This window comes from Panthera tigris, chromosome D2 (assembly GCF_018350195.1).
Source record: "Panthera tigris isolate Pti1 chromosome D2, P.tigris_Pti1_mat1.1, whole genome shotgun sequence".
Classification (NCBI taxonomy): Eukaryota; Metazoa; Chordata; class Mammalia; order Carnivora; family Felidae; genus Panthera; species Panthera tigris.
In genome coordinates this window covers 45445584-45468344 of record NC_056670.1, presented here as the reverse complement: position 1 = coordinate 45468344, position 22761 = coordinate 45445584, and the positions used below count along the sequence as shown (strand labels likewise).

Genomic DNA, 22761 nt, shown 5'->3' with positions numbered 1-22761 from the left:
CTCAGTTTTTCTGTAAAAATCTATAAAATGAAGGGTTTGTACGAGATAATATTGCAATAGGCCTTGGTGGACACAATTATGAAAAGGAATCCTTTACCTTGAGGTGACCTAGAAGAGTCTGCATTCTAAAAACTTGCTCAGAATATTATTACTCTGTTGTATCATTTTCATAATAACGTGTTCCAAGTGTTTTGTTTTAGGTACTCCATGATAAAAGGATTCCTAGGGTTAATAAGATAGGAAATGCTATCATATTAGAGGTGAGAAATTTTGTAGTAAGGAGATCTGTTTGACTCAGTGTTTCCTAAACTCAGTTTGCAATTCTACTCTTTTTAAAATTTTTTCAAGGCATCTGTTAAAATGTTTTTCTTGAACTGGTTTGGAGTCCATTATTTTGGATTAGTGTAACTTGTCTCTTCTTAACTGGCCTTTTTCTTGCTGTAGGTCACTCAGAAACTCCCAGAATATGGTGTGCTGGTTCACCGAGTCCTCCCAGAGAAGATGACACGAGAAAGGGAGATGGCCTTGGGGATCTGTGCCAAGGGCATCATAGTGTACGAAGTGAAAAACAACAGCAGAATTGCAACTTTACGCTTTCAGTGGAGAGAAATTGGCAAGATTTCTACTTGTGTGAGTATCACTCAGTTGATAAAGGTTTCAATTTCCTTTGATCTGTTGCCCCTTTAAAGGAGCAGTGGGGTCCTGTGATCATCTTCCGACCAGATAAGCTCACAGCCTGTCTAACCAGTACTAACCAGTACTCCGAGGTACTGTGGCACATTTGGAAGAAGCCTACTGGGGGCCTGGAGAGTTCTCAGGGGGCTATTTCTCCCCACCATGTCTTGCCCAGTCCCTCTATACCCCCATCAGCCATCAGCCATCAGCCATCAGCCAAAAGAGCTACTACGCCCTTCCTCTGTGTAGAGATCTCTTAATTTGGGGAATCCACTGATGTTGAGAGCAAGGTTGGTGGTGGAAGACGGGAGGGGAGAGTCTGCTGTAGGTGGGGTGAAATCTGCAAGGTTTTGAAACATTTCCCTTGTGTTTCAAATTTTCCCCTGCACGCAGCATGCTGAGGCATCTGGCCTGTCTCCTGTGAACTACAGGTGTGCTACAGGACACTGGGGACTGCAAACCTTTGATACCCATTGAAAATTGAAGAGCATTTTTTTTTTAGAAACAAAAAATCCCTGTTAAATGTATAATGTTTGAAACTGTATTTCAACGCCATTTGCATGAGTATTTATATACTTCCTGAATTTAGTTACAATAACTCTGCCACCCAAAGCATTATGTGTGTCCCCACATGAGAGTGTTCTGGTCCCTAATCTACCTGCCTGTCCTGTGGGTCACTGAAGCCAGTATGCCATTACTTTAGCGATGATTTCGTTATCAAATGTGAAGTTCTTTGTCTTTTGGCCCATGCAAAAAATTGGCTTTTTCTTTCCATTTAATTTTCTTTTAGGGCTTTAAGAATTTTCCTACTGATTAGATTGCTGTTTTAATAATCAGCAATCTGATGTTAGCTTTTCCTAAGTGGAACCTAATTGTTTCTTCCATCTTGGCCATTGAAGATAACATATTGTTCAAATACCACTCTTGATAGTATTTAATGATAAATTATTGTTTGTCTTGGGACACCTGGGTGGCTCTGTTGGTTGAGCATCTGTATGACTCTTGATTTCAGCTCAGGTTGTGATCCCAGGGTCGTGGGATGGAGCCCCGCATAGGACTCTGTGCTGAGTGTGGATCCTGCTTAAGATCCCCTCTCTCTCTCCCTCTCCCCTTCTGCTCCTCCCCACTTGCGTGTGCATGCACTCTTTCTCTGTCTGAAAAAAATTGCTTGTCTTTAGAAAAAAAGCTTATATCTAAAAGTAATACCTGAACAGAATTTAATTGAGTTCATTAAAGTGGCTTATAATACACTATCAGGAAATTGACTTTTTCCCAAATATTTTTGACCATATCTAAAAGTAAACAACATTTATATTTGTAATTTTTAAAATAATTTTAATGACTCGACTTACTTTAATTCAATTGAAAGATTATTTGAGGAATTTTAATGATTAAATTAATTCTATACTATTGCATTGCTTCTTATTTTCTTTAGGTCATGGTTAATTCAAAATTTTCAAAGAAATTTGTTTTAAAACATCTGTAAAAAGGCAGATAACCTAAAATATAATTTTGAAAAGTAGAAATTTGACATTATAAAGTTGAACAATCCCTTTAAGTAAATGCTTTATATTTAAGTTGTTTTAATGTTTATAGATACTCATTTTCCCATGGCCAGGGACAATTTCTTGATTAAAGCTGGAAAGTCATCAGGCTTACAAGACAAACTTAGTAGCTTAAAATAATAAAACAAAGCAAAGCAAAGCAAAACAAAACAAAACAACCTTGCCACTAATTAGGATTTCCATGCCCTGATGATCATCCTCTTCCTCAGCATGAATGTCTTTTTTGTGGAAAAGTCATCCCATGAAATAATGTCACCAATTGCTTGCCACAAATTAGGCATCTTGCACAGAAAACGGGGAACTCTATGAACAATACAGGAGTGAGCTCCAGCAGCTGGTTTGAGATTTGCCTAATAGCAGAAGCCAAGATACTTCAAATAATTGCAGACCATTCATCTTTCCAGCCTGCAGGGAAGTAGCAATCGAGATAGAAAAAGACGTCATTTTCAAAGACTGTGATTTATAGGTGTGTTGGCAGCCTGTCTGTGACAGAGACAACATCAATTCAGATTATTCAGTTGAGAAAGTGTTGGTTGTAGAATGATGAACCTCCCCGAGTTAGCAACTGTTCTCGGTGATTAGCAGTAGTTAAAATGCTTGAAGAGAAATGCACGAGGGCAGGAGGGGATACAGGCTTTGTAGGGCTCTCTTTAAGAAAAAGAATACAGTGGCTCAGTCAGTTGAGCCTCCAACTCTTGATTTTGGCTCAGGTCATGGTCTCAGGCTGTGAGATGGAACCCTGAGTTGACTCCGTGCTGAGGGTGGAGCCTACTTGGGAGTCTCTCTCTCTCTCTCTCTCTCTCTCTCTCTCCTTAAAAAAGAAAATGTTGTTTTCTGTATTTAGTGTGTCCTTTTTGGGCTCCTAGGTGACTCAGTTGGTTAAGGGTCTGATTCTTGGTTTCAGCTCAGGTCATCTCTCACAGTTTGTGGGTTTGAGCCCCGTGTTGGGGACCTGGGATTCTCTCTCTCCCTCTCGCTCTCTGACCCTCCCCCACTCATGCTTATGCTCTCTCTCTCTCTCAAAAAAGGAAAATAAACATTAAAAAAAAAGAAAAAAGAAAACGAAGTTCTGAGTACAAACTATGAAATGAAAGTGAATATTCATTTGGAGTGAGAAAAGAAATCACCAAAGCTTGTGAATTTAAAGAAGTGAACAAATACTGCAAAACTATGAAGCCAAAAAGTACTACTTTTATTAATGAACTCCCTGATGAGCTATAATTTCTTTCTTCTTTCAAATGTTGGTGGCATGTGCTCTGATTATGTTTCCATGTCATGGCACTTCTGTAGTATTTTCTCTAGAGGCAATAGAAATATAATTCAGACTTTCTTCTAGCATGGCTGGCTGAAAGTTATTTTTATTATTGGTAAGATGCATAAAACATGCAGCTTTGCAGAGATGCACTTGCTCTTTGCAGTGCCGCTGTGGGCTTCTGTGCAACAAGTGAAGGGAATCTAGTAAATTCTATTTCATGTGATTCCTATCCATAAAGGAAAAATATCGTGTGATGTATTGAGAGTGCAGTATATACAGTTATAAAGCATATCCCTGATCGGATGGAAATGCCAGTTGATAGGGGTGTTTTTAAGAATTAAACTACAGTTTTTCATTTCTTACAACTGAAGATTTCTGTCAGACTGGCTTCTGGCTCTGAACATTTCAAAGCTTGCTTTCCACGCTTTGCAAGAACACGTGAAGACTTGGCCAGAGCCCCTCCAGGACCCTCAACTTCATTAGCTCCAATGGCAAAATGGTAAAACCATGCTTTGAAGCGAACGTGATGTTATGGAAGCACTGAGTGTGTTTGTGCCGCAATGACAGGGGTGTAAATACGTTTTTCTTGTTTGTACGGAAAACTCTGAGATTCAAGTTTTACATCACATTGTTCACAGAGCAGCTCGCCTGTGTGAAAGTTTGCTCGCGGATGTGCGTGTCTCATTAAATGACGTTATCAACATGGAAAAAAAAAATCCAGACTACTAAAGTCAAGATTGTTTGCAGCTTTCTGACAGGAAATTCCACTCTTTGTGGTGTGTAATACCTTAAAGCATTAGTGTCTAAAAGGAGAGTCTTGCCAAGAGTTTATGAGTTGAAAGAAACGTGTGTGTGTGGATGTGGATGATTCTCTCTTTTCAGATTTGTCAAGGAGTAGGTATTAGATTTTTACAAAATGACAATACTTATCTAAATTTTTTTTAATACTTGGGTGCACTTAATGTAACATTGTCAAGACTATATGAGAGCATATCAACATGTACTGACCAAAGGGATGGATTCCAAGCAAATATTCAAGTTTGGAAAAGCAAATATTCGACTGCTGGAGTTCAGGCATCATTATAATTGGAATATTAAGAAAAAATTATCAAGGATGTTAGGGAAGCATCTGAGTGTTTGAGAAAACACATTATTAAAAAAATGCTAGATATGGTACAGTTTGATTGGATTCCAAGTCCACTCACATTAGTATAAGGAGGTTCAACATTACATGCGTCAATACAGTGAAAGAATATTTAGAAAATGCTCAGATTTTTAAAATTAGGTTATGGGCAAAAAAGTTTCTCAGAGGAAAAGTAACGAATAATTATCTGCCTTTTGTTAATACTTGACAGTGTGGATGGAGCTTCTTGGAAATGCTAACTACTATGAATTAAAAGGGATTAGCATTAGCCAGGATCAGGAGTTTCAGGGAACCCTTTCAAGCATAAGCCCTGTATTTATAAAGTTATCTTTCTAAGAGCAAGCTCCAAGTTGTTACTGAAATACCTAGGATATCTAGAGATTTTATTAAATTTTTTAAAGTTTACTTATTTATTTTTGAGATAGAGTGGGGGGGCAGCAGAGAAAGAGAGGGAGAGAGAGAATCCCAAGCAGGCTCTGCACTGTCAGTGCAGAGCCTGATGTGGGGCTCGAACCCACAAACCATGAGATTGTGACCTGAGCTGAAACCTCAGTCAGACGCTTAACTGACTGAGCCACCCAGGTGCCCCATAGACTAGAGATTTTATTTAGAAGTTATATTTAAATCCATACTTAATATCATCTCTATTTACTTTGTATTTGATTGTTTTTAATAACATCGTGCATTGAAAATAGTTATGGATCTTTTCCACAAAGCTCCATATAGATAATCCCATGTAGATAATCCTCTCCAGTTTCTCCCACTGTGCTGAACAATATTATCACCTTGTATATGGACCCTGAAGGTATAAATGAGGAGAAGGATTGCTTGGTGATGTGGCTTCAATTCCTGCTGCATTCTGAGGACTCTTGGTGTGTTTCCTCATCTGTAGAATGAGGATAATGGTATGATCTCCCTCATTCTGTAGCCTTGAGGATGAAGTGAATCAATACCCAGAAAGCACTTAGAACAGAGCCTTGTCCATACAGTAAGTAATACGAGGATACATACAGCGATCTTATCTTTTCTCTAACCCTACCAGCTGAAATTTTGTCTGCACCTTCTGGGAGTTTGTGCAATGAAAACTGTAGGTAATTTAATGGCCTTTCAAAATGCACACGGGGGATTATGTTCACTCCTTGCCGAGGGCCACGTGTGTGCCTGGCTCATTTCGTATTTTATTTTAGCGTACTTCCTGACAGATAGCCATGACCCGATAAACAAACATTTGCTTTGTGAATGAAGAAAAAAAAAAGGGATTTTCTTTAATCTAAGAAAACATATCAGGCCATGGTCAGACAGACAGTACCTGTCGCACACTTCTGGATGCCTAGTACGTTGATATTGAATGGAGGGCTCCAGCATTTGATAACTCTCTGGACACTTGTGCTTCAAGGATGGTCAAAATGACCAATACATTCAAGTCCGTGTTTGCTTCCTTCAGCGAAAGAAGTTCACCATCACAAGTGGCATCACTGGGAAAAAGCACACGTTTGTCACTGATTCAGCCAAGACCTGTAAATATTTACTGGGACTCTGCTCTGCCCAGCATGGATTTAATGCCCAGATGAGCTTCCTGCCAGTTGCAGCTGGTGAGTAGACACTATATTCTCAACCTCCAGGTCGGAAAGTTTGTTGTTTCATAAAATAATTTGTATAAATGTATACAGTTGACCCAGAAACTTCCACAAAGTTTTAGATGTCTCTAACAACTCAAGAAATACCATCTTAAAATGAAATACATTTTGTTTTTCTTTGGTAAATGCTGAAATAAGTAAATGGTGGTGGGTGGGGTAAATGGATACCATCTTTCTGAAGTGCAATTGGGAACATATATCAAAAGCCTTTTAAAAAAAGTGCATGTCCACTAGCCCTGCAGTTTTGCTTGTTGACAAATATTTATCCAAAGGTGATAAATATGGAAACACACAGTTGTTTATGGGCTCATGGGTGTTCACTAGAACATTATTTGTGATAGTGACCATTTGGAAGCAAGCTAAGTCCCCAAACACGGACGACTAGCGAAATAAATCACAACACATGTCTATAAGTTAGACATTAGAGTCAGTTTTGGAGACTGATGACACGTGAGAATGTACATAATATGGTGCTCAATGAGGGAGAGCAAAACTCGAAGCCGTATCTTGGCGTGGATAGAGCTCTCTGCAATGATGGGCTATCTACACCGTTCTCTATGGGGGGGCACTACCAATTTGTACCTCCTGAGCACTTGAAAGGTGGCAAATATAACTGAGGAACTAAATTTTCTCTTTTATGTAATTTTAACTAACTTACATTTAAACCTAAATGGCCACATGTGCCTGCTGTATTGGATAGCACGGGCATAAACACCAGGATAGTAATTTGGTCGGTGTTAATGTGTTATAAAATGAGAAAGGAAGAATATGGAAATGAACTGCACCAAAGTACCTTTGGGGGCTTGTTATTCCCTTTGTGAGTCAGGCACACAGGCATGATTATTTCCCCTTTTGTGTGTTTTTCAATAGTCACCAAACTTTAACAATGCACATGTATTATTGCTTTAATTAGGAAAGAGACTATTAGTGAAAATGAGGCCACACATCACAAAAGGCTAGTTCATATTTACTGAATATTTAGGAAGTGGTAGGGAACCATTTGTTACTGTTATTAGTACTTTCCCAGGCAGTATGCTAAGCCCTTCCATGAATTATCTCATTTATGCTCGTAATACACTGTTTCCTTAAACCCCAATTGTCTGGCAGCTGAATGAGGCAGGCACCAGCATTACTGGGGGAAGCAAATTGAAGCATGGAGAAGTTAAGTGACATGCCAGCTGGGTGCCAGGGCTGAGGTTTGAACCTGTGGCTCCCCTAGCCTAGTGCTTGTGCATTTCACTCTGCAGTACAGCCTTTCATAACCTGCCAGAACAGGGACTTTCGGACTAGAGAAGTTTGGCTTTGCGTGTTGGATTGATCACATTTGCTATTGATCTCTAAGCATTATTTATTCTTTACTTAGGAAAGGGAACAATATAATATAGTCGTTTCAGCCTTCATATTCATCCAGTGGTCTCTTCATGCACATTATTAGGGAGCTTGCTAGCGATCCAGAATCTCAGGCACCATATGGATCTACTGAGTAAGTCTGCACTTGACAAAGAACCCAGGTGATTTGGATACACATAAAAGTTTGAGAATCCCTGGCTTGGAATGTGACCCCTGCAGCCCAGTAGACTCAGGGCGGTGACATTTACTAGCTGTGTGACTTTGGGCAGCTCACTTGCCTTCTCTGAGCCTTGGTGTCCTCAGGTGAGCACACCGGCATCTCTTGGGCTAGTATGTATGGTGTTTCTACGTCCGTGTCTCATGTTCATGGCTCCGTGTGGGAAGTAATAGCAGCTTCTGCTTGTGGGGATTTTGTTCAGTGCTAGCCAGTTCATGTGGGGACTGTGAACGCTGGGTTCTGTGGTCCTGGGACACGGCATCAACCAGGAAACGAAATCACTGAGTGTTTTGATGCAGAACGAAACATAGAAAACAAAGGGGGTATATTAGCAGCAAACCAAAATAAACTATAAATATTTCACTGAGATCACAGAGTGGCAGTTTTAGGATGTTTGCAGGGAGCTGGAGATAATGAATGTAAATTAATTATATTTTACCTGCTATTGCTGAGATACAGCGTGAAACGTCATCAATATTGCTTTTACTGCCTAATACCACTGAATGTAAAAAATTTATACAGATCCACAGGCTCCCTTGCGAAACTAGACCTTCTAGGCTTATTTTGCTCATAATATATTATTCTCTCAAACTGCAAATACTACCACCCTAAGAGTTTTCAGGAATCTAACATTTGCATTAAAAGGATTATTTCAGACAATTTTTCTTTGTTGAGCTGGGTTGAGGTGATGCTATTCTCTTGTATTTTTTCTTTTACTGCATTATTATTGACATAAATATGTAAGTTTAAAGTGTAAAATATGATTGTTTGAACACCTATATATTGCAAAATGATTGCCACAATAACGTACTTAAAACCTCCATCCCTTCCCATAATTACATTTTGTGTGTGTGTGGTGATAACGTTTAAGAGCTCCTGTCTTGGGGCCCCTGGGTGGCTCAGTTGGCTAAGCGTCCGACTTCGGCTCAGGTCATGACCTCACGGTCCGTGGGTTCGAGCCCCGCATCGGGCTCTGTGCTGACAGCTCAGAGCCTGGAGCCTGCTTCCGATTCTGTGTCTCCCTCTCTCTCTGACCCTCCCCCATTCATGCTCTGTCTCTCTCTGTCTCAAAAATAAACATTAAAAAAAATTAAAAAAAAAAAAAGAGCTCCTGTCTTAACAACTTTCAAAGATATAATAGAGTATTGTTCACTATAATCACCATGCTATATACTAGATCCCCAGAACTTATTCATCTTATAGCTGGGAGTGTGTACTCTCTGTCCAACATTTCCCCATCTCCCTTAATCTCCCTTACCACCCCCCGCCCCCAGGTCCTGGCAACTACCATTCTCCTCTCTGCTTCTGCTGGGTCAGCTTTTTAGACTCTGCATATAAATGAGAGTATACAATATGTGTTTTTCTCTGTCTGACTTATTCCACTTAGAATAATACCCTTAGAGTCCATCCATGTTGTCTCAAATGGCAGGATTTCCTTCTTTTTGATGGCTAAAAAATATCATATATATGATGTATAAATATCATATATGAGGTATATATACACACATTATGTAACATATATTATATCATATATAAAATATATCATATATAAAAATACATATACACACATTGCTTCTTCCGTTCTTTTGTTGATGGACACTTGGGTTGTGTCCATGTCTTGGCTATTGTATATAACGCTTCAGTGAACACGGGGTACACGTATCTCTTCAATGTAGTGTTTTGATTTCCTTCAGGTACATGCCCAGAAGTGGGGATTGCTGGATCATACGGTAGCTCTATTTTTAATTTTTTGAGAAGCCTCCGCACTGTTTTCCATAGTGGCCGCACCAGTTTACATTCCCACCGACAGGGCACCAGGGTTCCCTTTGTTCCACATCCTCACCAACACCTGCTGTCTCTTGTCTTCTCGGTAGTAGCCATTCAGACACGTGTGACATCTTATTGTGGTTTTGATTTGCATTTCTCTGTTGATGAGTGATGTTGAACACCTTTTCATTTGCCTGTTGGCCATTTGTATGTCTTCTTTGGAAAAATTAGACAATTTTTCTTTGCCTTTAAAAATATTTCTTCACAGGGGCTCCTGGGTGGCTTGGTCGGTTAAGCGTCTGACTTCGGCTCAGGTCATGATCTCACGGTCCGTGAGTTCGAGCCCTGCGTCGGGCTCTGTGCTGACGGCTCAGAGCCTGGAGCCTGTTTCAGATTCTGTGTCTCCCTCTCTCTCTGCCCCTCCCCTGTTCATGCTCTGTCTCTCTCTGTCTCAAAAATAAATAAACGTTAAAAAAAATTAAAAAAAAATATTTCTTCACATTAGAAACTCTGTCTGCAGATGCCATTTTCAGTGATCGCATCCAGCTAGGAACCGGCCATGTCCATCTATCTATCTAACGGCCCCGTATGGCCTTCAAACTCAGCGTGTCCATAATTAATCTCATCCTCCCATACAACTCTCTCCACCATGATCTTTGTCTTGTTCAATTGAGACCACCCACTCGCTCTGCAAGAAACTGGGTGGGGGAGGGGGCCTGAACCCGCATCCTCTCATCACATCCCACCTGTCCCCAAGTGCTCTCAACTGGGCTCACTGCTGGCCGTCATGTCCCTCTAATTTGCCTTGCTCTTGGCCTTCAAAGTGACCTTTTAAAAGCACCAATATGATTGTGTTCTTTCATGCTGAAAATTTGCAGGGGCTTTCTACTGTCTGCAGGGAAAAGCCCAGACTTAGGATGGCATGTCAGACTCTTCCCAGCCTGGCCTGAACCTTCACTTATGTCTTGTCCTGAGTCCTTCTCTTTGCTCTCCGGCTACACTGCATGTTGTCTTGCAGGCTGCTGAACACATGAAGTTATCTCACGTGCATAATTAAGCCTGAGATCACTGTCCCTTTGGGCCCTGGTGATCAGAAGGCTGAGCATGTCTCGGGTACATCCCCATGCTGCTGCCTTTGTCTCTGTGTCCTGGGCACTTCCATTTCTAGTACAGACTGTGGAGTCAGCTGACTTGAGTGTAGGTCCTGCCCTACCACTTACAAGCCCTGAGACCTTGAGCAAATCATTAGCTCTCTCTTAGCCTCAATTTCCTCCTCTATAAAATGGGTATAATAATATCTACCCCAACAGGGTTATTGTGGAGTTTAAATAAGCCATATAGCGAACATGTTCACCACTGTCCCTGTCACATAATAAGCATTCAGCATATGTGAGTTGTTGGTGTTGATGTTACTGTTCTTGTTGCCTCGTGTCTGAATGGGCCCGGGCTCTGGAGGAAGATACTATACGACTTGTGCAAAAGCTGCAGGTCATATTTAACTTGACTATAGTCCTTTGTTCTTTCTTGCCCACTGTGGGTGAGTAATAGTGCCAAACGTCTCGGACACAGAAAGTTCTCAAGAAATATTTGTAAAAGGCTACCTTGTTCAGGGGGCACAGCCCTGGCAAGGAACCAGACACGAGTGTAGCAAAGGGGGTTCTGCCTGAGAAAAATCGATGCTCACGGACACCCTCAAAGTGGAAGCACTTCACCGTGCTTTAGATACGCGTATATGCAGACAGACAAGACTGCAGCCACACAGGCGCCATGTGCCCAAGCATTTTTTCCTTCCCCGTTTTAGCAGGGAGCAGATGGCCCGAATATAGTCATCATTTTCCTTTTTCAAAATACAAACTTGGCTTTATAAAGCCTAGTTAATTTAAGAACTCTATCAATCAAATCTCAATTTCTTATGAATGACATGAATAGTGAAGTGGTAAGAGTCACTTACATGCATGGTCTCGAGTCAGGGGATTCATCAGAGCCATTTATTACATCCTTCCACGTGAAGGAGAAAGGGAAGTTTGAGGCTGGGAGGCTCAATACATCTGATACGTATTCATATTGCAGAATATTGGATCTTAAATATTACCAGGGAAACTAAACTGTGTAGAGATTAAAGACTGTAATCCAGGGGCCAGAGCCTGGTCTTGGAGCCCAGGTAATTTGAAGACCCACTTGTTACATTTGGGAGGACAGTTTTGTAAAGGTACTGAGCAGAGTGGATGGTGACAGCAGATGTTACACAAGGCTCTGCTGACATTTGTGACATCGCCCTGAGTGTTAATACCCATCAGACCCTTGGCTGGGGGCTTGTCAGCTGCAGGGGGAGGGAGAGAATCCTCTTACCCTTGCTGTGTTTCCGAGGTCGCTTTCACTAGTGAGTGCTAATTAGGAAGGCTTGGCTAACTGCAAGGACCCCGTGAGTCAGCCTGAGGATAAATTGTGGAGAAAGAAAAGCAACAATAGAAACCGGGGTCTGTGATGTGTTGTTGCCCTGAGAGTGATAGATCGAGGGTCATGCTTGCGTGTGTTTATGTTGTTTATCTTTTTCTTCCAAGTTTCAGACCATGATAAGTGTGTGCAAATGGCCAGTACGAGTCTTGCACACCTGGCCCAGTCTCAGCCTCTCACTTGGATTCAGCGGCTGTCGGACTCGGAAAACGCGCTGTTCACACCCGCACCCGGGCCAGAAGCCACTGCAGGGGGCCTGCGGCGCTTGTCTCTGGATAACTTCACCTTGGAAACCAGCAAGGAGACTGCGGCCTGGGGGATCCGAGGCAGGTGGGTTTAACACATCTGTTCTCTAAGCCCATGCCACCTGGTACTTGGCCCTCCGGGGCACTCTGTACCTGAAGAAGTTACTTAAAAGATGTCGGATATCTAAGGGGAGTATATGCTCACTCAACTATCAGCCAGTTCCATGGAGATTTCCTGAAGGCCGGCTCTGGGCAAAGTCTATGCTAATGTCACAGGGCGGACACACCATCCCCCTGGGCTGCTCTATGTTGTTCTGGTGGAGAAAGAACTAGGTGATGGAACAAAATCGAAGAGGACAAAATAAACAAGTTGTCATTAGCCTGTTTGGCCTTATCATGAGCCAAGTACTGTTCTAAGCACTTGCACACATCAACTGATTTTACCCTCACCACCCTGCGAAGAGGTTTCTGTGGTTTTTCCAGGTGTACAGGGGACAAAATGGAGAGTTTGGGCTTTGAGCCCATCTGGCCCTGGCGTCCACACTCCTAACCTTTATACTACGCTGTCTCTCTACTGATGGATTGCTTGTCATTTGATTTGCAACTGAAAATAATGAGCTTCTAAACACAAATTTACATTATAACACATGGATCCGTAAATGTAGAAATAGCTTCGAAGTTGGATTACACTTACATGGCAAGTTATATAAATAGCTTGGATTCACAGGCAGCACATGACCAATGGAGGTTTTCTGGAGGAGGTGTTTTTCTGGAATGAGTTATACATTTGCTTCAGCAAGAGGGTACGGATAATTCGTCCGAACTGCAATGTATGTATGTACCTACCTATCTATCTATAATTCTTTTCCATATAAATACATATATATGTAATTCTTAGATTCACGCCCCAAATTCTGTTGATGCAGATATGCATCACCGTGCACCACAAACAAAATCAGCAATGATGGAACACGACTGTTAGTGTACCCAGTGCTGCGTAACAGACTCCTCTAAAGCACAGGGGCTTAAAACATCAGCCATTTTGTTATTCTGTTTCCCAGTTTTCTGGGATGGAAATTCAGGCAGGCTTTGGCTGGGTGATTCTTCTGCTTCATGCAGTATTGGCTGGGGTCACTTAACAATAGCACTCAGCAGGACAGTACTCAGCAGGACTGGTCTGGAGGCTCCAAGATGACTTCACTTACACGTGTGGCCCTTTGGTAGGGATGGCTGGGAAGGTGAGCTCTGTTGGGCACCTCTTACTCCCTATCTGGTCTCAGGCCCCCCCCCCGCCCCCCTGCACATGGTGCCTCCAGCCAGGTAGCCAGGCTTTTCCATGGCGGCTCAGGACTCCAACAGGTCAAGGGGAGGCTGGCAGTCTTCCTAAAGGCTGGGCCTGGAGCCGACACAGTGTTGCTTCTGAAATACTCTTTTGGTCAAAGCAGTCACAGGTCAGCACAAATTCAAGGGTAGGACAAACAGACTTCACCTCTTGATGCAGGAGTGTCAAAGAATTTGTGGCCGTTTTTACTCTGGCATTTAAATTAATAGTGCTTTACAACATTTCAAAAGCCAGAAGAAGCTATGATTGACTCAAGGCCACCTCGAGAATGTGTTGATTGCAAAGGATCCTTCCTGAGGATGAGGGGCTTCCGGCGATCTGCCCACGGGCTCGCACAGTAGGGCCTCACAGCACTCCATGGCAGCCAGCCTACTCCAGAGAAAGCCGGGTGAGAGTCCTCAGCAAACCCTGCTACTACTTCCATCTTAGTTCACAAATGCCCAATGTTCAGAGATCTTGGCAACTCGCTTTGGAGGTTACTAGCAGCCCTTACATGAAAAGGGAAACGGGGTCCTTGGCCATCTGGAAGGCCCCAGAAGCACAGCCAGAGACAATGACTGCAGTGGTTTGTGGAGATGGTGCCAGGAAGCAGGAGTGAGCAGGGTGAGACAGGAGGGGGAAATCAAACCAAGGAGGGCACTGCCATCGGAGTAGCTGGTGTGGGCAACCAGGGCTGTTTCCCAATAAGAAGTGTACAGAAGGCCTCCCAGAATTGTCTGTCTGAAGGACAGGCAGGCGGACACTTCCGGACTGGCTCCTACCCCCTCTGCTGGAACGTTGTCCATGGGAGGCACGAATTCCCCCATGCTTTCAGGCAAGTGGGGGATAGCAGGGGCAGAGGGCAGCCGAGATGTACGACAAGCTCTAGGGCAGAAGGAGGACCACACTGGACTTTGTCAGCACGAGCTGAGCCTGAGTTCCCGTGGGACTGCTCACCGCTGCTGTGGTCAGAGGAGGTGGGCTGAGGGCGGGCGTCCATCTGGCTCTTTTGGTCTCCGTGACATGAATGAGATGTTCAGCATTTCTACTGTGGCTGGTGCAAAGATGACTCAGCCAGGGGCCCCTTCAGACGGGGCTCTGGAGCCAGCTCAGCATCTTGCTGCCTGCTCAGCCATCTATTGCTGTATGATTTTGAGCAAGTTATTTAATGAGTCCCTCCGCCTCCTCATTTGTCCATGGTGATAACACACCCACCCCCTGGATGGCTGTGGGAATTAGACCATGCTGGAAAGCACTGAACATGGGCTGGGCCTGTGGTCAGTGTCCTAACGGGGGTCCCTTCTCCTCGTCTCTAGAGGACACGGTAGGAACACCCCCTAGAGGGATAGAATGGGTTAAACATATGTGGTTATTTCCAAATGAGGGGGCTGGAGAAGGCTGCATGGGGCATGTGACACCAGGTCATGATGGCTGGTGGGTTTGGGCACAGGGAGAGGGAGGGTAGGATTCCTTGAGTAAAGGCCCAAGTTAGTCTTGCTGGAAAAATTGGTTGAGCACCTGCTGTGTGCCAGCCCCGGGCTAGTGGCGGAGGATGCAATATGAGCAGGACAGACACAGTCCCCGCCTCGTGGCACTCACAGACGTGACAAGCCCAGGGGCCTGTGTGGGCAGGAGCAGGCTGTGCTATTGGCCTGCAGCCCGGAGCTTGTGGCTTGGTGGCTGGAGCCGGGACAGGAAGGGTGGCACTGCATGCCGGCATTCACACAGGCGAGGGGGGACCCCAATCCCGGCGCCATTCTCGACTTGTTTGCTCAGCACGCCTTAGAATGGAGATGTCAGTGGGGGCATCAACCCTGACACACCACCCCTGCCTCACCCTCCTCCCCTGAGAAGCCGGCTCCCCATTTCACATCACCTTTCCTGTGAAAACTTTCCTGGCTGTCCCTGCAAAGGGGTGGCTCCTTGATGTCACTGGCTCCTTTAAGAGCAGCCGCCCTTGTGGTGCCTGGGTGGCTCAGTCGGTTGACTTTGGCTCAGGTCATGATCGCACAGCTCATGAGTTCAAGCCCCGTGTTGGGCTCTGTGCTGACAGCTCAGAGCCTGGAGCCTCCTTCAGATTCTGTGTCTCCCTCCCTCTCTCTGCCCCTCCCCCACTCACGCTCTGTCTCCCTCCCCTTCAAAAATAAATAAACATTTAAAAAAAATAAAAAAAAAAAAGAGCAACCGCCCATGCCCTTCATGCCCTTCTACCCTGACATCCACATGTATCTACCTGTCTGCTTGTTAAACAGTGAACTTCCAGAGAACAGTAGCACCTCTGCTTTTTCCTCAGCTCTGTGGCCAGCGTGTGGAGGCTTCCAGGAAATGGTCTTTTTTTTTTTTTTTTTTAAGGTTTGCAGTAAAATACACATGACATAAAATTCGCCATCTGAACCATTTTTAAGGCTATGGTTCAGTAGCAGTGTTAAGCACGCTCACGTTGTTGTGCGAACGATCTCCAGCACCGTTTTCATCCTGCAGACTTGAAGCTCTAGCCACAAACCCACAATCCCCACCCCCCCCCAACCCCTGACTTCCCGAGAGCCACCATTCTACTTTCCGTCCCTATGCCTGTGACCACTCTAGCTGCCTCCTAGGGATGGAATCATGCAGCGTTTTGTCCTCGTGGGACTGGCAGGAAGTGCCAGCCCCTTATCCTTTTTAAACAACAGTGGCACGTGTGGCGGGATCAGGCAGGCCGTAGAAACCTGGGGCATGAAAGTCCTTCCCTTTCTCCAAAGGTTCTCCCCAGTGACCTTGTCCTCAGAGCCTCTGTTGGCCCCTCCAGGACTCCTGGGAGTGTCCTTCTTGTAAACCCAGGAGCGCTGCGCAGTGCCTCTCCTTGGGCACTTTGGTGGGCTCCACGTGGTGCGAAATGCACCTGTTCTACATTCTGCCATGGGCTGGGGACTCCCGGAAGGCGGAGCCCACCTCCGATCCACCTTTGCCCTCAGTGTCTTGCCAGCCCAGGGCCTGACACCTGGCGGGGGCCCAGTCGACTAGGGTTGAACCTGCTGAAATGCACAGTACAAACAGAAGCCAAGCCAGAGCGAGGCCTCATTCCTAATCTCTGAAGAATGGCTCTGTGCTTGCCCCTGGCCCCCGCACTCGCCTCCTCTCCCCCTTCACTCCTGTCCTTCCCTTTCTAGCTCTGGCCTGTCTGAACAGAGCGGTGCCAGGCTCCATGCCAAGAGCACCTGGCATTACTGATCCAAGGGAAAGGCAAGAGGCTCCGTGGGAAGCTGCCTGCGCCCGCATCCCTGCCTTAGTCTGGCTGCCTGAAACAGTGGGGCGGCTGTGAGCTCACTGAGGCTGGGGACAGTCTGGGGGAACAAGGGCCAAATCTGTTCAGATGGTTGGCCTTCCTGGCCTTCCTTTCTTCAGATGAGGCCCACGCCGGCTTCTTCCAGGGCTCTGAGCCCCCCATGGCTGTGCATCTACTTTTCCTTTTTACTCTCTACTTTGCTCACCGCTCAAGGTAGCTTATCGTGTGTGCAGCTGACCCTGGGGGTGGGGCAGTGTCACCGCTTAATTCATTGTTCCCCTAGGGCATAGGATATTCTTTGTTCTCTAGAATGCTGGCTCTGCAAAGGCCAGTTGGATGCCTGCATGAGAAGTTCTTGTTCTTAGCTTGGTATGATTAGGGGGTAGCCCACCCAAAGCCTGCAAGGGTCAGGCAGGTGAGTTACTGTGTGGAGCCCTCAGGGCCCATCACAGTGGGGGGGGGGGCTGGACTAAACACAAAAGCAAACAACAAAAAATCAGGACCCTTCATACTCGTTACTTTGTTTTGGAGCCAAACGTGTGATATTACTTCACGAGTGTGGGAAATAAGAATACTATTCCTATTATATGGTTAAGAAAACGGGGGTTTGGAAGGGCCGCATATCCAACACAAAGGAGAGACAGTAGGAGGCTTATAGGGGGCCCAGGTGATTCTAGGGTCCCCTCTGAGTCAGAAAGACCCCAAAGCTATTCTTTCTAGTACACTCCTGACAGCCACGTCAGCCCGTGATGGGGTGTGTCTGCGGGTCTGCTGGCTGGCCAGGCATGCGGCTACCTTCCCCACGAACCATACTCAGAAATGCCAGGAAACTGCCTCTTAGAGTCATCTTTTCTCATCTGGTGGCCTTTCCCTGCAGCCCCTGCATGGGTCGGGAGCAGCTGGAGACCATCTCTTTGATCCAGAAGCCGACGACTCGTGACCGTCTCTCCGGGCCGCCTGTTCCCAGCGTGCACAGGGGTATGGGCCAGGGCGTGGGCTAGGTTTGGGAAAAAGGCAATCCTACACGTGACGCTTGCTTTTAAAGCTTTTGCCACCACTGCACGCTGCCTTCCCAGTCGTATTCACAGTCTTTGTGATTTTTCAATTAATGTCAAAATGACTTATGGTCAGGAAGAGCCCTTGCAGTCCCACTTTGGCTTGGGCCGGGGGCATGTGGGTCTGAAATGTGTCAGTGCTGGTGAAGGTTCTCAGCGCTCTGGTCCCACACAAAGAAGACCTGTGGAGTGCTGTGGTCAGAAATGCACTGTCCGTTTCAGCTACAACTCTTCCCCGACCCCGAATATCACCAGACAGCATTCTCCCTGTCGTACATCCTCTGGGGAAACCCTAGGGAAAGTAAAGACAAAATGATTCCAGAACTAGAGAAGATATTTAGGCTTGACAATTCCCCCTAAGCCTGGGGAATCCCACTGAGCAGCACTTTTTTTTTTTTTTTTTTTTTTGTGAGAGAGAGAGAGAGAGGGAAAGAGAGAGAGGGAGGGAGAGAGAGAGAGAGAGAGAGAGAGAGAAAGAAAGAATGAATCTTAAGCAGGCAGGCTTCACACCGAGGATGGAGCCCAACGTGGCTTCAACCTCACAACCCTGTGATCATGACCTGAGCCGAAATCAAGAGTCAGATGCTTAACCGACTGAGCCACCCAGTCCCTTCTGGGCTGCTCTGTACCATAATTGTCCGGCAGGGTCTGCCAAGGTCCCTGGGGGGGAGGAGAGATGTGGACAGCTCTGAGCTGTGGGTCATATTTGGGGATTTTCCCTTGTGCTCTGTGGCCTGAATTGGAGCGCTTCACCCCAGGACTCCAGCTCATCCAGAACAACCTCAGAGCTCTGCTTTGGGTCCCCTCTAAGACCCAGGCTCTGGGGGAAGCCCTCCAGGGTACCCTTACTGAGCTATGGGACTATGTCACCCCCGATTATTAGAGACCCAGGAGGGGAAGGCTTTGCTGTCCCATGTCCGTGCTCTAACTTTAGTTTGACTTTTCACTGCCCGCAAGTACATCTTTGCTCAAATTCTGTCTTGTCCCAAGACCAATGCAGAAAGATACTAGCTATAGGAAGTTGTATAGAAAACAAGTACCATGCCCCCCACCCCCACTCTTGTCTCTGCTCGTCATGAGCCTGTACTGACCCAGTGAGGCTCTATGAAGCAAGCGTGTTGACCCAGTGATGGTAATCAGAAGTGTGTGTTCAGTGATCCATTCCCAGTGTTGTGTGTGCATGTGGACCTGTGTCTGTAAAACACTGTTTACCCCTTTTGTATTAGGTCTCAGATAATTTGAGGAAAAGCACAATGTGGGGCTTTGTTTCCACCTCTAGAGCCACAAAGTAACAGGAGAAAGAGCTTTATAGCTGAGCCGGAACGAGAAATCGTGCATGTGACACTGCGCCGGGATCCACGTCGCGGTTTTGGTAAGAGGGCTTCTGGTAGGTGAGACCCAGCCTCTCCCTCTGGGCAGAAGGGAGGCTTGTGCCATTTTCCCTTTTGACTTGTCTACTCCCCTCTCCTGCCTCTCTCTCAACTTGCCTTTTTCAGTGATCACTTCTTTTTCTTCCCTTTAAGTGTCCCTAACAAACAATGGAATTTCTGGGTCAAAGTTTTCCTTTGATACTGTAATAGTGATGTATGGGGACAGATCATAGCTACACTTGTGAACATAGCGTAATATATAAACTTGTTGAATCACTATGTTGTACACCTGAAACTAATGTAACATTGTGTTTCCAGTACACCCAAATTAAAAAAAACATCTCTTTCCTATTTCTGAATCTACTGGGGCAAAATTCAGTGCCCATTGATGGGTCGTGTTCCCAGCTTTAGCTGTGCTTACTAATGGGGGTTAGTCAACTTTTATCCATGTGTCTGGCAGAGTAGAAAGAACTATTTGAGAATCAGAGGACTTAGATATAAGCAGTGCCACTTGGTAACTGTGTGATCTCAAGCAAATAACCTAACCTCTCTGGGCAGCAAAATCATTAAGTATCATCTTATTAAATACCATTGGATTATAGGTTTTGTCATCAATGAGGGAGAAGATGTTGGCAAAGTTGACCCTGGCATCTTCATATCTTCTATTATACCTGGGGGACCAGCTGAAAAAGCTAAAAGGATCAAACCAGGTATGTCTTTTTAAATTGCCAGACACACTACCTTAAGGAATGTCTCTTTCTTTCCTTGATGGTATTATTAAGATGCTTTATTTTTCCAGGAGGGCAGATTCTAGCCTTGAATCACATCAGTCTGGAGGGCTTCACGTTCGACATGGCTGTTAGAATGATTCAGAATTCTCCCGAGAGCATAGAATTAACCATTTCTCAGTCAAAAGGTGTGTATATCTTCATCTGTGTTCAGAAGCCGGAGAACCTCCCCCATTTGCAGGAGGTTGTTATCACCTCGAGGTACTAGATCTTTGAGATTACATAGGTTTGGCGTCGCTTTTCTCATGCTGGTGGCTTGCAGAGAGGCAGTGTTGTGGCACAAAGCACTAAATTCTGTAGTTCTTTGGGCAGAATGGGCTCTACTCTTGCTTGGTCTGCCCAATGGGAGTGGTCTCCTCCATCGAGTTCTTTACCAGATGTGACCAATACAGCCATTGTGTGTTTTCCTGCTCACTCTTCTTGCGTGACAGGGAGGACATTCTTTTTGTCACTCAAGTCCTTATGGAAAGTGGCTGCTCCAGAGTTTCTACATAGCTGGGGCTTGGATATGGCAATCAACTGGGGAGGAGACTGGAGAGCTGTTCTTGAAGGTGAGCTCGTATAGCAAGTGCACTGGTCTTACTGGCTAAGACTTGGCATGTTGGAGATCAACCTAGAGAGTCAAATTCTTTTAAGAGACACTTTTATTTATCCTTTAGGTAAGTATGAGAGAGCAACAATTTCCCACATCAAAGAATAATATTATTATGTGCTATTTTTTTGGAGCAGGTTTGGGGAGATGAGTGGAAGTAAGGAGGGATGTTAACTTTCCCTTCCCTCCCAGTTACCTGGAATCACTACTGTGTTTGGGATGAACGATCCTGTAATTGAACCGCAGACTGCCCGCAAATCCCAGCTCCTGGATTTCTTTCTCACACTCCCGGTTCTCTGGACAGTTTCCCCGTATGTACAGAAATGCTTCACATCACACCAGCCAACGTTTTCTTGGTCCTAAACGTAGGCACCCCATTTGCCTTGCCCTGTGAAAGGCACGTGCGTTCTCTCAGTCTTGCACACGTTGACCCCCGTGGCCAGATGGTTTTCCCAGGTGTGGTAGCTGCCACTGGACAGAAGCCACAGGGGATGGGAGGTGGCAGCAAAGCTGGAGCATCAGCCATTTGCTTTCTACCCTGTGTTTGGAGCTGACCTGGGGGCTCGGCCCCAGCACTTGTGAGACACCAGCCCCGGTTCACACTGTCTGCTGGATTTCCCAGCACTGTCCCTGTTCTTCACATCCTAGTTTAGGCTTCCTTTCATTCCCTTCCACATTTTGCACAGGACTAGGACAGAAAGGAGGAACCGAACCATCCTTTTTTTTTTTTTGTCAGGAAACGATGCAGCTGGGTTGGGATCGGTTCGGCATCGTTCAAGGCTGGCTATTGGGATGGGAGGTGTCAGCAGTTGGCCCCCAGAGTCTGTGAGGCTCAGACCACAGTTTCACACTAGAATTTTGGACATCAGCCTTCCCATAATGCCTGTGAATTGCATGTCTTTCCACATTAGGGCCCCAGTTACCTGTTGGTAAGTGTGAATCACCACAGTTGGCGTTCCTCACACAGCTGCCAAGGCTTCACTGCTGTGCATTTTTTTAAAGTTTTCTTTCTTTCTTTTTTTTCTTTCTTTCTTTTTTTCTTTTCTTTTCTTTCCTTTTTTTTTTTTTTTGAGAGAGAGAGAGAGAGAGAGAGAGAGAGAATCTTAAGCAAGCTCCATGCTGTCAGCACGGAGCCCAACATGGGGCTTGATCCCACAAACCTCGAGATCATGACCTGAGCCAAAATCAAGAGTTGGATGCTCAACCGACTGAGCCACCCAGGCACCCCTTGACTGCTGTGCATTTGTCTGTGGCTAGGCTGCTGTTGGGGGCAGGTGCTCTGGACCCGAGGTCAAGGACAAGACAGATAACGTTCCCATCATGGGAGTCATCGCTCTCTACGACAGATTGAGTTTTAATTTCCGCAGAAGGTCTCCTAGCTTGTATTTCCGTTAGGCAGGCTAACGTTATATAGCTTAATTTTTTATTTCAATCATAAATCCTGTCCTCATCTCGCATGGAGTGTGTGGAAGAAAATGAACAGATGCTTACAACATTGCCAGAGGACAATGACAATAGAATCTGTGAATGAAATGGTTAGGGATAAGGCATTAAAGAACAATGGCCCCACCATTCCCTACTGAATACCTTTATGCTCGAATAACTTCCAATCTAATTCATTAAATTACAGTTCATTCAATGTGTGAGTTTGGGTACTTCCCTGTGTGCTAATGAGTCTGTATCAAAAGTAAACCTACTTGTGTGTTTATATATACAGATCTAAAAAAAGTCAGACTAGTATACCTTCCTCCCACATTTATTTGTTAAGCAGCTAGTATTAACATATTAATAGTAAATACATTGGGGTGCCTGGGTGGCTCAGTGGGTTAAGCATCAGACTTTTGATTTGGGCTCAGATCATGATCTCACCATCATGGGATCGAGCCCTGGGTCAGGCTCCATGTTGACAGTGTGGAGCTGGCTTGGGATTCCTTCTCTCCTTCTCTTTCTGCCCTTCCCCTGCACACACTTGCACTTCCTCTCTCAATAACTAACTAACTAACTAACTAAATAAATAAATAAACATTAAAAAAAATAGTAAATACATTTATTGAGGCTCTA

The 22761-nt window shown here is 45.1% G+C and overlaps 1 protein-coding gene across 1 annotated transcript in view; it reads left to right on the top strand.

Moving 5' to 3' along the window:
- Positions 1-22761, top strand: part of FRMPD2 (FERM and PDZ domain containing 2) — an 81467-nt gene that overhangs the window by 33590 nt on the left and 25116 nt on the right. The window contains 7 exon segments of the mRNA XM_042960270.1: positions 445-630; positions 6084-6231; positions 12172-12394; positions 17773-17873; positions 19230-19322; positions 19923-20030; positions 20120-20236. Coding sequence (XP_042816204.1) covers positions 445-630; positions 6084-6231; positions 12172-12394; positions 17773-17873; positions 19230-19322; positions 19923-20030; positions 20120-20236 — 976 coding nt within the window.